This window comes from Salvelinus namaycush, unplaced genomic scaffold (genome assembly GCF_016432855.1).
Source record: "Salvelinus namaycush isolate Seneca unplaced genomic scaffold, SaNama_1.0 Scaffold2690, whole genome shotgun sequence".
Classification (NCBI taxonomy): Eukaryota; Metazoa; Chordata; class Actinopteri; order Salmoniformes; family Salmonidae; genus Salvelinus; species Salvelinus namaycush.
In genome coordinates this window covers 19,894-34,278 of record NW_024059553.1, presented here as the reverse complement: position 1 = coordinate 34,278, position 14,385 = coordinate 19,894, and the positions used below count along the sequence as shown (strand labels likewise).

General features: G+C 37.9%; 1 protein-coding gene across 3 annotated transcripts; it reads left to right on the top strand.

The window, feature by feature from the left end:
* The first annotated feature begins 501 nt into the window (after positions 1-501).
* Positions 502-4,728, top strand: LOC120039387 (transport and Golgi organization protein 1 homolog). 3 transcript variants are annotated; one of them, XM_038984818.1, is made up of 6 exons: positions 502-744; positions 2,608-2,733; positions 2,861-2,882; positions 3,019-3,092; positions 3,198-3,275; positions 3,401-4,728. In XM_038984818.1, exons 2-6 carry the CDS (start codon positions 2,608-2,610, stop codon positions 3,587-3,589), a joined length of 489 nt encoding a protein of 162 aa, XP_038840746.1. In that variant the 5' UTR covers positions 502-744; the 3' UTR covers positions 3,590-4,728. The 3 variants fall into 3 exon arrangements, 2 of the variants coding, with proteins under 2 accessions (XP_038840746.1, XP_038840747.1); XM_038984819.1 differs by lacking the exon at positions 502-744 and adding an exon at positions 958-1,116; XR_005475395.1 differs by lacking the exon at positions 2,861-2,882 and having other exon boundaries at positions 2,944-3,092.
* The last annotated feature ends 9,657 nt before the right edge of the window (positions 4,729-14,385 follow it).

The window sequence follows — 14,385 nt, the reverse complement described above, 5'->3', positions numbered from 1 at the left end:
ATCGGTCGACCTCTAGTCGAGACATACTCTGAGCTTGCCTCTGCGTGGTTTCTCCACCACCACTAAGGCGTTTACCCAGTCAGTCGGTTCTGTAACCTTGGTGACTATGTCAGATTGCTCCATGCTCTCCAACTCTTTCTTCAGACGGGCACAGAGAGCAAGGGGAATCTTTCTCGGTGGGCAGACCACAGGGGTTGCGTCTGGGTCAAGGTGAATGGTACATTCTCCTGGGAATAATCCTATTCCTGTAAAGACATCAGTCAACTCCTCCAGTACATTTTCTGTCTCTACTGGTGCTGTCACTGATAAAACTAGCTTGATGAGGTCCATGTCTAAACATGCTTTAAGACCTAGCACTGCAGGCACTCTAGTGTCAACAACATAAAAGTCCAACATCATGTCACTTTCCTTGTATTTGCATTTGAAAGTGCATGTGCCTTTTACTGGGAGCTGTTCACCACCATAACCAGTCAGTATGCGCGTGGTGGGCTGTACGTGGTGGGCTGTAGCTCACACTCAATGTCAAGCTGCGGTACTTATTCAGAGGAATAATGTTTACTTGTGCACCAGTGTCTAGTTTGAACTTTAGCTCTGTGCCTTGTGTTCCTATCTCAATGTCAGCAAAGGCTTGCTCTGTCTCTGATATTTGACTTTTCTGTGTCACTGTCACTGAAACAGTTCATCAGCGTTTGACTCTTTGATTGACATTTCATCTTCACTCACTGTGTGTACTGTTTTTCCACGGTAAGCTCTGCACACTTTTGCAAAGTGATTCCATTTTCCACATTTAGTACACTGTTTGCCTTTAGCTGGGCAATTTCCTTGTTCGCCATGCACTTTGTATCCGCAACATCCACATGTTTTGGGGCGTTTTGAGTCTGTGTCGCTCTGTTTTGGAGTTATGTCTCTCTCTGTTCTAAAACGCGCTCTGTGAACCGGAGGTGTGCTTTGATGTCTGCCTGACTGCGTGCACTGCTTGTTCACGTGATGCGCTCGTGTTACCACGTGAAATGGTTTTCATCTGAGCCAGTGCTAGCTCGTGAGATCTGGCTATGTCGATAGCTTTGTCCAACGTTACCTCAGACCCAACATTCAACAGTTTCTCTCTCACTCGCGGTGAGTGTATTCCAAATACAATACGGCCCCTGACCATCTCATCTCATCCTTGTTTGCATAATCAGTCTTTCACAAGCAGACGCAGCTCTGTCACAAACTGTTCAAAAGACTAGTTAGTTCCCTGTACTTTCTCATGGAATTTGTACCAAAGGTACTGAAAACATACTACGATCGTTTTGAAGCATATGATGTGCCGAAGACCAATACTGTCTTGTTTTGCACACTTTGTACAAAATAATAAAATGCAGTACTACAGGATGTTTCTTAACATAGCTCTTTATTAGCTAGCTATAACTGGCATGTTCACGTATCGCCAACCAGCATCAAACTGACCATGACCTAACCATTTGGGTGGTCTTAACCAATCATAGCACAGTATGATATGGCGGTAAAATGCATCCAATTATAATTCAGTATGTTTACACATATGAATATTACAGTCGACTACGTTGATCAGCTGGTGAAATAAGGATTTTAGGGTTTAAGCAAACGTGTTGCATTGCAAGTCACAAGCCAAACTAACTAGATAGCCAGCTCAACTGTCAAAGTAACGTACAGTAGCGATGGATTCGGGAAGAAACAACCCCTTTACCCACTTTGCCCCTGATGACAATCTGATCAACTGCCTGTCTTGTACTGCGATATGTAAGTAGTTGGCTACAATATAGCTAGCTGGCTAGTCAAGTCTTAGGCCGCCACATGGCTGGCTGGCTAGCTACATTGAAACTGAATCTAGATTTTTTTCAAAGTGGAAGTTGCCTGTCCTCTTCCTCATTAAAAAAATGGCTCACTTTCCAGACTAGCAGTATCCGTTCTTCCTATATCTGGGTCTAAGATAGAGAGGTGCCTTCAAGTCGTTGAATTTTGCTTTGACAGCTTCCCCTTACATAACTATCACTTGAGGTTACATGCCATTAAAATCTACATGTGGCTCATGTCTAGTGATATGTTATGTAATCATCTGTTTTGTTTATTGGCCATTTTACAGGGTGAAAGGCTACATGATGCAATCTTTTGCACTCTAAATCCACATAGGCCTAAGGCTTGTTAGTTAGATCCACTCTGTGGTGATTAATTTAGCTAATCCCTGAATTTCACTGAGTGACTGCGATGGAAGTTCTGTATTGTGCAAAGGTCACCATGGTTGGACAGTGGTAGGGCCCCAGTCCAATCCAATCCCCATTAATTACATAAGGTCAAGGCAAATCCTCTCTCTATTGATTTTGATCATCAACTAGGTTATAGGCTACGTCTATTTCTAAACCCACCTTGATTTGATCTGAAGATATGCCTCTGCATTGACTGAGAGGGTGCTCAGTGGGATAACCATTAGCCATGCTTGTAAACAGAACACTGGAATGCCTGATGGTTTAGTTCAATGTTTTTAACATCACTTATTTTCTTCTGTCATCTCAGCCCAGCTATTACCCAACTTATTTGCTAAGCCTGACATGTGCTGTAGTAACACTGATTGGACCTGTCTCTCCCCAGATGGTCACCAGCCTGCCAGAGCACTGGAAGCCAGGTCCAGACTTCTACGGCGTGTCCTGTGAACCCGTGCTGGTCACTGCAGGTGCCGGGGTCTTCGGCTTCCTCTTCTGGAGGAGCATTCTATCTGTAAGTCGTTGTTGCACAGTTACTGCTTTCATAATTTCATAATCTGATTGCTTATCTTATTCTATGATGTATTGTATGCTACCGTTGAGGAGGCTGTTTGCTGCCACTTTTCTTTTCCTTCTCACAGGTCAAAAGCAAGTCATATCTAAGTAAGTTCTTCTCTCTGGCTATTTAGGGTGCATAGTGAATCCTCATTCATATTGCTTACAGGCTGGTGTCCTTGTCATGTGTAAACCATGTCTGATTTCATACTCTTGTCATGGGTTTTATTCGCTACTGAAAAAGAGATGGTGGACAGGATGAAAAAGCTTGAACAAGAGAAGGAGATAATCCAAAAGGTCGCTAAACTGCAGCAACAGGTAAGTTGCAGAGACTTTTCACTGACTAAGATCCAGACTTTTGAGTTCAATGTGAATTAAGGTACATAATGTTTTGACAGTATATTTCTACTGGGTTCCCCTCAGGGCGAAGAACTTAAAGAAAAGCAAAAGCTGTCTGAAAATTCTGCCACTTTATCTCTGGAGAAGATCCAGGAATTGGAGGTGAGTCTCTAAGAAATATTATCTTGATCACATGTCATTGTCATGCTGACAATTATTTGATTTTTTATAATTTTTTTCTTCATAGTGTTTAAATTGACTAAGCATTTTCTTTTTCTATCCAATAGAATATTGTGCAAGAGATGGAGAGACAAAATGAGCACCTGGACTTAAAATCGTTACTTTCACATTCCATACTATTATATTTTACATTTAAAGTTTTCCATATCTTTTTTACGTCTAAAGTCGGAAAAATTCCTTTCCAAACTTTCTCCGCAGCTGGCCTTTTCACATTTTTCTCTACCATTATTTTATAGAATCTTTTCACTGGGATACTAGATAAATGAGCCTTCTCCTTACTGTTACCAATAAACAAATTAGGAAAGACAAATAAATCTTCCCTAACAACTTCACTATTTATTAAATCCACCCATTTGCTTGGTATACTTTTATCTTCTCATACATATTTCTCACTGTTCCCCTACCCACCTCTACATCCCATTCATGGATGGTATCAAAAATAGCTTCCTCAGGGAAAAAAACCTGGAATTACCTCATATGTGTAATCTTTTATTTGTCTAAGACCTGCACTCATGAATACTTCACTATATAACACTTTTTCTTTGTACTTTAGTTTCTCATTCAGAAAAACAGGATGATTCATAATTAGGTCAATATGCCCACACTCATAATACACATTAGGCAACAACTCTGCCCATGCATTTAACACTTCTTTATAAAAATCTGGTCCCTTTTCACACGGCATAATCGTATATATACAAAAGTGGTTTTACATCAAATCAATAGGGAAATAAAAAGAGAATGTGACTTATGTGGTGAGTCACCGGAAAATTTAATGCATTTGTTTGTGGAATGTGAGGAGTTAAAAGATTTATTTTGTAAAGTAAAGGGAATGATTCATAGAAACTGGGGGGGTGATATTTTGAAAAAATATGTGTGGGATGAATTGGTGTTATTTGGCGTGTCTGGTAAATGTGAGGGTGTTAATGTGGGTTTGTTGAATGTTGTTTTGAGTTTCTTGAGGTATGCTATTTTTTGTAGGAGGAATTATGCTTTTTTTGAGAGGAAGAAGGTAAGGGTGTGGGATATTTTTGTAGTATTGTTAAAGAAGCATATAGATATGTTTTATTGTTATGGAAAGGAATGTTTTGATGAAGCTTGTGGAGGGGAGTGGGTTGATTTCAAACGTGGATGGTGGAAGAATCACTTATAATTTTTGAAAGTATTGGTATGTTTATTTATTTCTTGGTTTTCATAGTTGTTCGGGAGTTGATTTCAACATGCCTGTTTTGTGAGATTGGAATTTATGTTAGGCTTTTATTAGTTTTTGTTGTATTTTATTTATTTGAGTTCTTTGATTTGATAGGGGGTGAATTGTTCACCTGCCTATGTTAGTCTCGGTTTTTGTGTATTGTACTTTTGATAAAATATTGTAATTGAAACTTTTTATAAATAAAAATAAAATAAAAAATACGCCTGAGCTTGTCTGATCTTGGAAGCTAAGCAGCGTTGGGCCTGGTTAGTACTTGGATGGGAGACTGCCTGGCAATACCAGGTGCTGTAAGCATTTTGTCAACTAGGGTGTGCTCTTGCATTATTTCATCAGCAACACTGCCTTGTCGTATGCATTTGATGCTACAGTATGTGTAATTTCTTCCACTTTTTGAGTGACCCAAAGTTCAAGCTGCTTATCAGACTCACTTTGACTTTATATGGTGTACCAGGAGTGTTCCTTCGCTTACGGCCATACCAGCCTGAATACGCATTTCCTGATTGGAGAAGTGACGACAGGTGCGAGTTTGAGCTGTGAGTGAGTGTTTGCTGGAGAGTGTTTGCTCGAGAGCTTTTTTTGTTAATTAATTGGATTTCGCAATATAATTTATTTTTTTCTTCAGTTGAATAGTTTTAAGTTTGGTTAGTTTTCCCCCTTGCAGTTTAGCTGCTTGGGGGAGAGTTTTTTGGATTCATTTTTTACTATGACGGACAACATGGAAAAGACAAACGGAATGGACAAAGACAACGAAAAGGCGCAACGGAAGAAAAATGAAGATAAAGAAGGAATGAAATATGGCAAAGAATACACGGTGGCAATTGAGTTGGAAGGAGAAGACAAAGTGACGACAATGGAACTACTACGAGCAATTAAGGAGGTGTGTGGAGAGGTGGTGGGATGCCGAATGAAAGGAGAAAAGAAGTATGAAGTTACGATGAGAATGAAAAAGGAAAAGAACGTCTAATGGATGGAATACGGATAAAGGACACCAGGATTCTGCCGAGAGATATTAATGTGAAGGAATTGGTGGTGTCTTTCATGAATCTCCCAGTATACGTAGAAGATGGTGTGATACTGGGCAAGCTGAGTAGCTGGGGAGTGGCGGCCGTCTCGGAGATAAGGAGGAGAGTTTGGCCAGGAACGGAGGTGGTTGACGGGACACGTTTCTGCAAGTCAAGTTCACAGAAAAAGTGACATCATTGCCTTATTCTACAAGAATTGAGACGTTGGAGGGAGCAGAATATTCAGGGTCATTCATGACAAACAGGTCAGAGTGTGTCGTTTGTGTATTCAACCCGGGCACATAGTTAAAGACTGCCCGGAATTTAAGTGTTTCAAGTGTGGCAATCAAGGACACTATGCGAGAGAATGTGTCGGAGAGAAGGAAAGGAATTTTTGTGGTGGATGCAGAAAGAGATTGGCGGAGTGCAACTGTGGAGAGGTTAGGGCTGAAGAGGGGAGTCAAACACTATTCGAGGAAGCAGTTATTGTCGCAAGAAGGAGAAGAAGATGGAGGAGAGGACGTGGCAAAGGTGGAGAGACGGAGGAAGGAAGAAGGGAGAAGGACCAGAAGATGAATGAAATTGGGAGCAGTATGGACTCAGAAATAAGAAGAGGGAGTTTTCAGGAGGAGGGGGGGAGTAGACTGGGGGAAGCACGGGGGACTCACAGGTTTTGGGGGAAAGCACAGCACTAACAAGTACCACGGGGGGTGAAGAAATGGAGGGGGTTGTGGATTTGATGACAATAACAGAAACGGAGATGAACACGGGGAGCACAACGACGACAATACCAGAGACGGATGAGCACGGGGAGCACAACGACTATACCAGAAACGGAGATGAATACGGGGAGCACAACGGATGTGGATGTCAAGAGTGTGAGTTGGATGGATAACATGGACTTGGAGGAGATATCGGATACGGATGATGGGGAAAAGATTGAAAGAACGAGGGAAGGATACAGGAAGAGGAAAGCGGCGGGAAGAGGGGGAAAGGGTGGAAGAGGAAAGAAACTGGATAACAGGTAGAGGATAATGAAATTATATTTTATTTATTTATTTATTTATTAGAATGGTCAATATAATGTCAATAAATGCAAATGGTTTGAGAACAATGGGAAAATTTAATAGAATAGTACAAATGAAGAATTCAGATATTTTATGTATTCAAGAGACGCACTGGGATAATGTATGTGTTTTAGAAGTAAAAAAAATATGGAGGGATTTTATTTATGTAAACAATGGCAGAGGGAATTCAAGTGGGGTTGCAATTTTATTAAGGAAGGATGTAGTAGAAAATGTGAAGAAGATATATAATGATAATAATGGGAGGATTTTAATTTTGGACTTTGAATAATGAATAGGGTTTTTAGGATTATAAATATTTATGCGCCGAATAATGAGATAGAGCGGAGGGATTTATTTTTAGAATTAGGGAAATGGTGCAAGGGTAACTGTATTTTAGTTGGGATTTTAATGTTAAAATGAATAGATTAGATATGACAAGGGGAGCTATTTTTAGAAGTGACGTATCTAGGGGGGTTTTAAGGAAGATTATGTTTGAAAATAATTTGATTGATATATGGAGGGATGAGAATCCGAACAAGAGAGAATTTTCTAGAAGGCAGGTGGTTTTAGGGGAGTTGAAACAGACACGGATAGATCTGGTTTTAGTAAATGAAGGGTTAAGGAATTTTATGAAGGATATTAAGTATATTTTTACAACTTTTAGTGATCATGCTGGGTTAACATTTTCGGTGGGGTTAGATAGGGAGGGGAAAGGGGGGGGAGTGTGGTGTATGAATGCAAGGTATCTAGGTGATGAGGAATATGGAATACAACTTAAATCTTTGATAGAACATGAAATGGAGGATAAGCAAAAAGGGAATGATAAGTGCCAGTGGTGGGAAAATGTTAAGAAAAAAATAAAAGATTTTAGTATTAGATATGCAAGGAAGAAGAGGAGTAGGATGACAAGAGAAGAAAATTATTTAAGAGCAAAATTGAATGAAGAAATGAGGAAATGTGATATTGATCCTATTTATAATATTGAAAGGTTTTTAGATTTAAAGGCACAATTGAGCAAATGTGAAATAGATAAATGTAAGGGGGCATCTATTAGAAGTAGGGCAAAGTATGTTTTAGAAGGGGAGAAATGTACGTCTTTTTTTCTTGGTTTAGAGAAAACTAAACAGACGAAATCATATATTAGTGAGATAGAAAATGTAAAGGGTGAAGTGGTAAATGATTATGTTGAGATATTAGAAACTGTACAGAATTTTTATAAGGATTTATTTAAGAAAGGGGAGGTGGATGAAGAGTGTGTAAAGGAGATTTTAGGTAGTGTGGATGTGCAAATTGGTGTTGAGGATAAGCAAATATGTGATAGGAAGATAACAGTGGATGAAGTGAAAGATGCAATTAAGGGATTACAAATAAATAAAAGTCCTGGAGTAGATGGACTAATTGCAGAGTTTTACAAAATGTATGAAAGTTTTTTAGCACCGATTTTAATGGAAGTGTATCAATATATGGAAGATAATAATACTGTTTCAGACTCCATGGTGACAGGACTGATATCGGTTTTATATAAAAATAAGGGGAGCAAAATGAAATTAGAAAATTATAGGCCAATTAGTTTATTAAACTCAGATTATAAGATTTTAGCTAAGATATTGGCGAATAGGATGAAGATGGTTTTAAATGATATTATAGCACCTACACAAAATTATAGTGTGCCTGGAAGAGACATAGCTGATACCATCATTACACTTAGAGATGTGATAAATAAAATGAATAGCGATAAGAGAGGGGGAATTGTTTTAAGTATAGATTTTAATAAAGCTTTTGACAGGGTGGAACATGATTTTATGTTTAGGGTACTGGAAAAATATGGGTTTGGAAATAGAATAATAGGATGGATAAAATTATTATATAGAAAGGCAAAAAGTAGGGTAAAATGTAATGGGGTTTTAACAGATTCTTTTATTCTTGAGAGATCAGTGAGACAGGGGTGCCCTTTATCAGCATTATTGTTTGTTTTATCGGTAGAACCCTTAGCGGCATACCTTAAAAAAGATCATTTTATAAATTGTGTAGAGACTCCGCAAGGAGGTTTTAGTTTAATTCATCAATACGCAGACGATACCACAATAACAGTTAGAGATGAGGAAAGTGTTAAAAGGGTGATGGAGTGTTTTAAAGTATATGAGAAAGCCTCAGGAGCAAAAGTGAATATGGAGAAGTCAGTAATAATGTACGTTGGGAAGATTAATGAGGAGATTTTTCCTTTTAAAATGGTAAATGATTATTTTAAGGTGTTAGGTGTGTTTTTAGGGGTGAAGGAACAGGAAGCTAGGGATATGACATGGAGTGGAGTTATAAACAAAGTTAGGAAGGTGGTAAATATGTGGAGGGGGAGGTCTTTGAAATTAAAAGGGAAAGTAATTGTCATAAATTCATTGTTGATGTCAATTTTTATTTATGTAATGAATGTTTTGGATATGCCAGAATGGGTTTTATCTGAAATGAATAAAATTGTAGTTGATTTTTTATGGGAAGGGAAGGGGGTGAAAATAGCTTTTAAAACTTTGATTGCAGGTTATGAGGAGGGGGGTTTGAAGTTGGTGGATTTAAATGTGAGGAAAACAGCAATTAGAGTCAAAATGGTACGTAAATATTTATATGGGAATTAGATTATGGATGGAAAAGATTTTTTAAGGAGTATTTGCAGGAGGTTGGGAGGATGGGGGACAATGGTTTATTGATGTGTATGAAAAAGGAAATGTTAGGTAATATACCTTTGTTTTATAGAGAAGTGTTTGAGGCTTGGGGGGAGTTTTTACCAAATTTATTATGAGTGTACCATTTTAGACAATATTTTAAATCAGCCAATTTTTTTAAATCCCAAGATACAGTATAATAATAAGATGTTGTTTTGTAAATATTTTATGAGGGCTGGGATGAGACAGATTGGGGACATCTTATATGAGGTCATTCCGGGGTTCCTTCCATGTCAGGCAATATTTGATAATGTGGTTGAAGAAAATGATGAAATAAGTAGAACTACTGTGGAGAACATGTATAAGAGAATATTAGGATGTCTTCCTGGGGAGTGGGGTGTTTTAATAAATAAAGAGGTGGCTACAAGAGCTAGGGGTTTACCGGTTTTATATTATGAAAGTAATGGGAAGAAGTATGATTTGTCAGGTTTGAAAGTTAAAAAGGTTTATGAAAAATGTATTTTAAGAGAGATAAAAACTCCTGCTTCGGAAAAAGTGTGGTCTAGGGTGTTTGCAAATATAGATGTGAAATCAATATGGAAGAATGTAAATGTAAAATATAATTCTATAGAATGTGAAGACAATGATTTTAAATTGAAACATAATAGGATTTTTACGAACGTGGTTTTACATCAAATAAATAGAGATATTAAAAGAGAATGTGATATTTGTACGGGGGTGGAAAATTTTATGCACTTTTTTGTTGAATGTAGTAGATTAGAAGAGTTTCATAAGTTTTTAAAGGGGATTTTAGTACAACATTGGGGAGAAGAGATTGTTGCTGGGGTTGAGTGGAGGAGGTTGTTTCTTTTTGGTTTAACTGGGAAAAGCAAAGTTTTTAATTTTAATTTGATGAATTTTGTTCTTAGTCATGCCAGATACGCTGTAAGACTAAGAAGGAATTTGGGACATTATGAAGGGAAAATTGTGAGTGTAGAGGTTTTATTTAGAAGTATTTTAGAGAAAGATATAGAAGTAATATATAATATGGTGGATGTAATTTTGAAAAATTGTTTGTGTGGGGGAGCACTTTTATTGAAATTGAGTCGAATGGAAAACTTGTTTTTAATTATTAATTGGTTTTGGTGGATGATTGTGTTTTTAATAGGTTTTATTTATTTTCTTTTTTTTTTGATTTTGTAAAAGGATGAATTGTTCAACCTTTTTATTATTGATTGAATGTTGTAAATATTATGTGTTTTTTCATAATAAAAGATAAAAAAAAAAATACGCCTGATCTCGTCTGATCTTGGAAGCTAAGCAGGGTCGGGCCTGGTTAGTACTTGGATGGGAGACCTGGGAATACAGGTGCTGTAAGCATTTTGTCCACTAGGGTGTGCTCTTGCATTATTTCATCAGCAACACTGCCTTGTCGTAAGCATTTGCTACAGTATATGTAATTTCTTCCACTTTTTGAGTGACCCAAAGTTCAGGCTGCTTATCTAATTGGTGAAAATGTCTGTTTATCAGACTCACTTTGACTTTATATGGTGTACCAAGAGTTAGTCATTTGCTTACGGCCATACCAGCCTGAATACGCATTTCCTGATTGGAGAAGTGACGACAGGTGCGAGTGTCTGAGCTGTGAGTGAGTGTTTGCTGGAGAGTGTTTGCTCGAGAGCTATTTTTGTTAATTAATTGGTTTCGCAATATAATTTATTATTTTTTCAGTTGAATAGTTTTAAGTTTGGTTAGTCTTCCCCCTTGCAGTTTTGCTGCTTGGGGAGAGTTTTTTTGGATTCATTTTTTACTATGACGGACAACATGGAAAAGACAAACGGAATGGACAAAGACAACGAAAAGGCGCAACGGAAGAAAAATGAAGATAAAGAAGGAATGAAATATGGCAAAGAATACACGGTGGCAATTGAGTTGGAAGGAGAAGACAAGGTGACGACAATGGAACTACTACGAGCAATTAAGGAGGTGTGTGGAGAGGTGGTGGGATGCCGAATGAAAGGGAAAGAAGTATGAAGTTACGATGAGAAACGAAAAAGGAAAAGAACGTCTAATGGATGGATACGATAAAGGACACAGGATTCTGGCGAGAGATATTAATGTGAAGGAATTGGTGGTGTCTTTCATGAATCTCCCAGTATACGTAGAAGATGGTGTGATACTGGGCAAGCTGAGTAGCTGGGGAGTGGCGGCCGTCTCGGAGATAAGGAGGAGAGTTTGGCCAGGAACGGAGGTGGTTGACGGGACACGTTTTTGCAAAGTCAAGTTCACAGAAAAAGTGACATCATTGCCTTACTCTACAAGAATTGAGACGTTGGAGGGAGCAGAATATTTCAGGGTCATTCATGACAAACAGGTCAGAGTGTGTCGTTTGTGTATTCAACCCGGGCACATAGTTAAAGACTGCCCGGAATTTAAGTGTTTCAAGTGTGGCAATCAAGGACACTATGCGAGAGAATGTGTCGGAGAGAAGGAAAGGAATTTTTGTGGTGGATGCAGAAAGAGATTGGCGGAGTGCAACTGTGGAGAGGTTAGGGCTGAAGAGGGGAGTCAAACACTATTCGAGGAAGCAGTTGTATTGTCGCAAGAAGGAGAAGAAGATGGAGGAGAGGACGTGGCAGAAGGTGGAGAGACGGAGGAAGGAAGAAGGGAGAAGGACCAGAAGATGAATGAAATTGGGAGCAGTATGGACTCAGAAATAAGAAGAGGGAGTTTTCAGGAGGAGGGGGGGAGTAGACTGGGGGGAAGCACGGGGGACTCACAGGTTTTGGAGGAAAGCACAGCACTAACAAGTACCACGGGGGGTGAAGAAATGGAGGGGGTTTGGATTTGATGACAATAACGGAAACGGAGATGAACACGGGGAGCACAACGACGACAATACCAGAGACGGCGATGACACGGGAGCACAACGACTATACAGAAACGGAGATGAACGGGGAGCACAACGGAGTGGATGTCAAGAGTGTGAGTTGGCTGGATAACATGGACTTGGAGGAGATATCGGATACGGATGATGGGGAAAAGATTGAAAGAACGAGGGAAGGATACAGGAAGAGGAAAGCGGCGGGAAGAGGGAGAAAGGGTGGAAGAGGAAAGAAACTGGATAACAGGTAGAGGATAATGAAATTATATTTTTTATTTTTTATTTATTAGAATGGTCAATATAATGTCAATAAATGCAAATGGTTTGAGAACAATGGGAAAATTTAATAGAATAGTACAAATGAAGAATTCAGATATTTTATGTATTCAAGAGACGCACTGGGATAATGTATGTGTTTTAGAAGTAAAAAAATATGGAGGGATTTTATTTATGTAAACAATGGCAGAGGGAATTCAAGTGGGGTTGCAATTTTATTAAGGAAGGTATGTAGAAAATGTGAAGAAGATATATAATGATAATAATGGGAGGATTTTAATTTTGGATTTTGAATATATGAATAGGGTTTTTAGGATTATAAATATTTATGCGCCGAATAATGAGATAGAGCGGAGGGATTTATTTTTAGAATTAGGGAAATGGTGCAAGGGTAACTGTATTTTAGTTGGGGATTTTAATGTTAAAATGAATAGATTAGATATGACAAGGGGAGCTATTTTTAGAAGTGACGTATCTAGGGGGGTTTTAAGGAAGATTATGTTTGAAAAATTTGATTGATATATGGAGGGATGAGAATCCGAACAAGAGAGAATTTTCTAGAAGGCAGGTGGTTTTAGGGGAGTTGAAACAGACACGGATAGATCTGGTTTTAGTAAATGAAGGGTTAAGGAATTTTATGAAGGATATTAAGTATATTTTTACAACTTTTAGTGATCATGCTGGGTTAACATTTTCGGTGGGGTTAGATAGGGAGGGGAAAGGGGGGGGAGTGTGGTGTATGAATGCAAGGTATCTAGGTGATGAGGAATATGGAATACAACTTAAATCTTTGATAGAACATGAAATGGAGGATAAGCAAAAAGGGAATGATAAGTGCCAGTGGTGGGAAAATGTTAAGAAAAAAATAAAAGATTTTAGTATTAGATATGCAAGGAAGAAGAGGAGTAGGATGACAAGAGAAGAAAATTATTTAAGAGCAAAATTGAATGAAGAAATGAGGAAATGTGATATTGATCCTATTTATAATATTGAAAGGTTTTTAGATTTAAAGGCACAATTGAGCAAATGTGAAATAGATAAATGTAAGGGGGCATCTATTAGAAGTAGGGCAAAGTATGTTTTAGAAGGGGAGAAATGTACGTCTTTTTTTCTTGGTTTAGAGAAAACTAAACAGACGAAATCATATATTAGTGAGATAGAAAATGTAAAGGGTGAAGTGGTAAATGATTATGTTGAGATATTAGAAACTGTACAGAATTTTTATAAGGATTTATTTAAGAAAGGGGAGGTGGATGAAGAGTGTGTAAAGGAGATTTTAGGTAGTGTGGATGTGCAAATTGGTGTTGAGGATAAGCAAATATGTGATAGGAAGATAACAGTGGATGAAGTGAAAGATGCAATTAAGGGATTACAAATAAATAAAAGTCCTGGAGTAGATGGACTAATTGCAGAGTTTTACAAAATGTATGAAAGTTTTTTAGCACCGATTTTAATGGAAGTGTATCAATATATGGAAGATAATAATACTGTTTCAGACTCCATGGTGACAGGACTGATATCGGTTTTATATAAAAATAAGGGGAGCAAAATGAAATTAGAAAATTATAGGCCAATTAGTTTATTAAACTCAGATTATAAGATTTTAGCTAAGATATTGGCGAATAGGATGAAGATGGTTTTAAATGATATTATAGCACCTACACAAAATTATAGTGTGCCTGGAAGAGACATAGCTGATACCATCATTACACTTAGAGATGTGATAAATAAAATGAATAGCGATAAGAGAGGGGGAATTGTTTTAAGTATAGATTTTAATAAAGCTTTTGACAGGGTGGAACATGATTTTATGTTTAGGGTACTGGAAAAATATGGGTTTGGAAATAGAATAATAGGATGGATAAAATTATTATATAGAAAGGCAAAAAGTAGGGTAAAATGTAATGGGGTTTTAACAGATTCTTTTATTCTTGAGA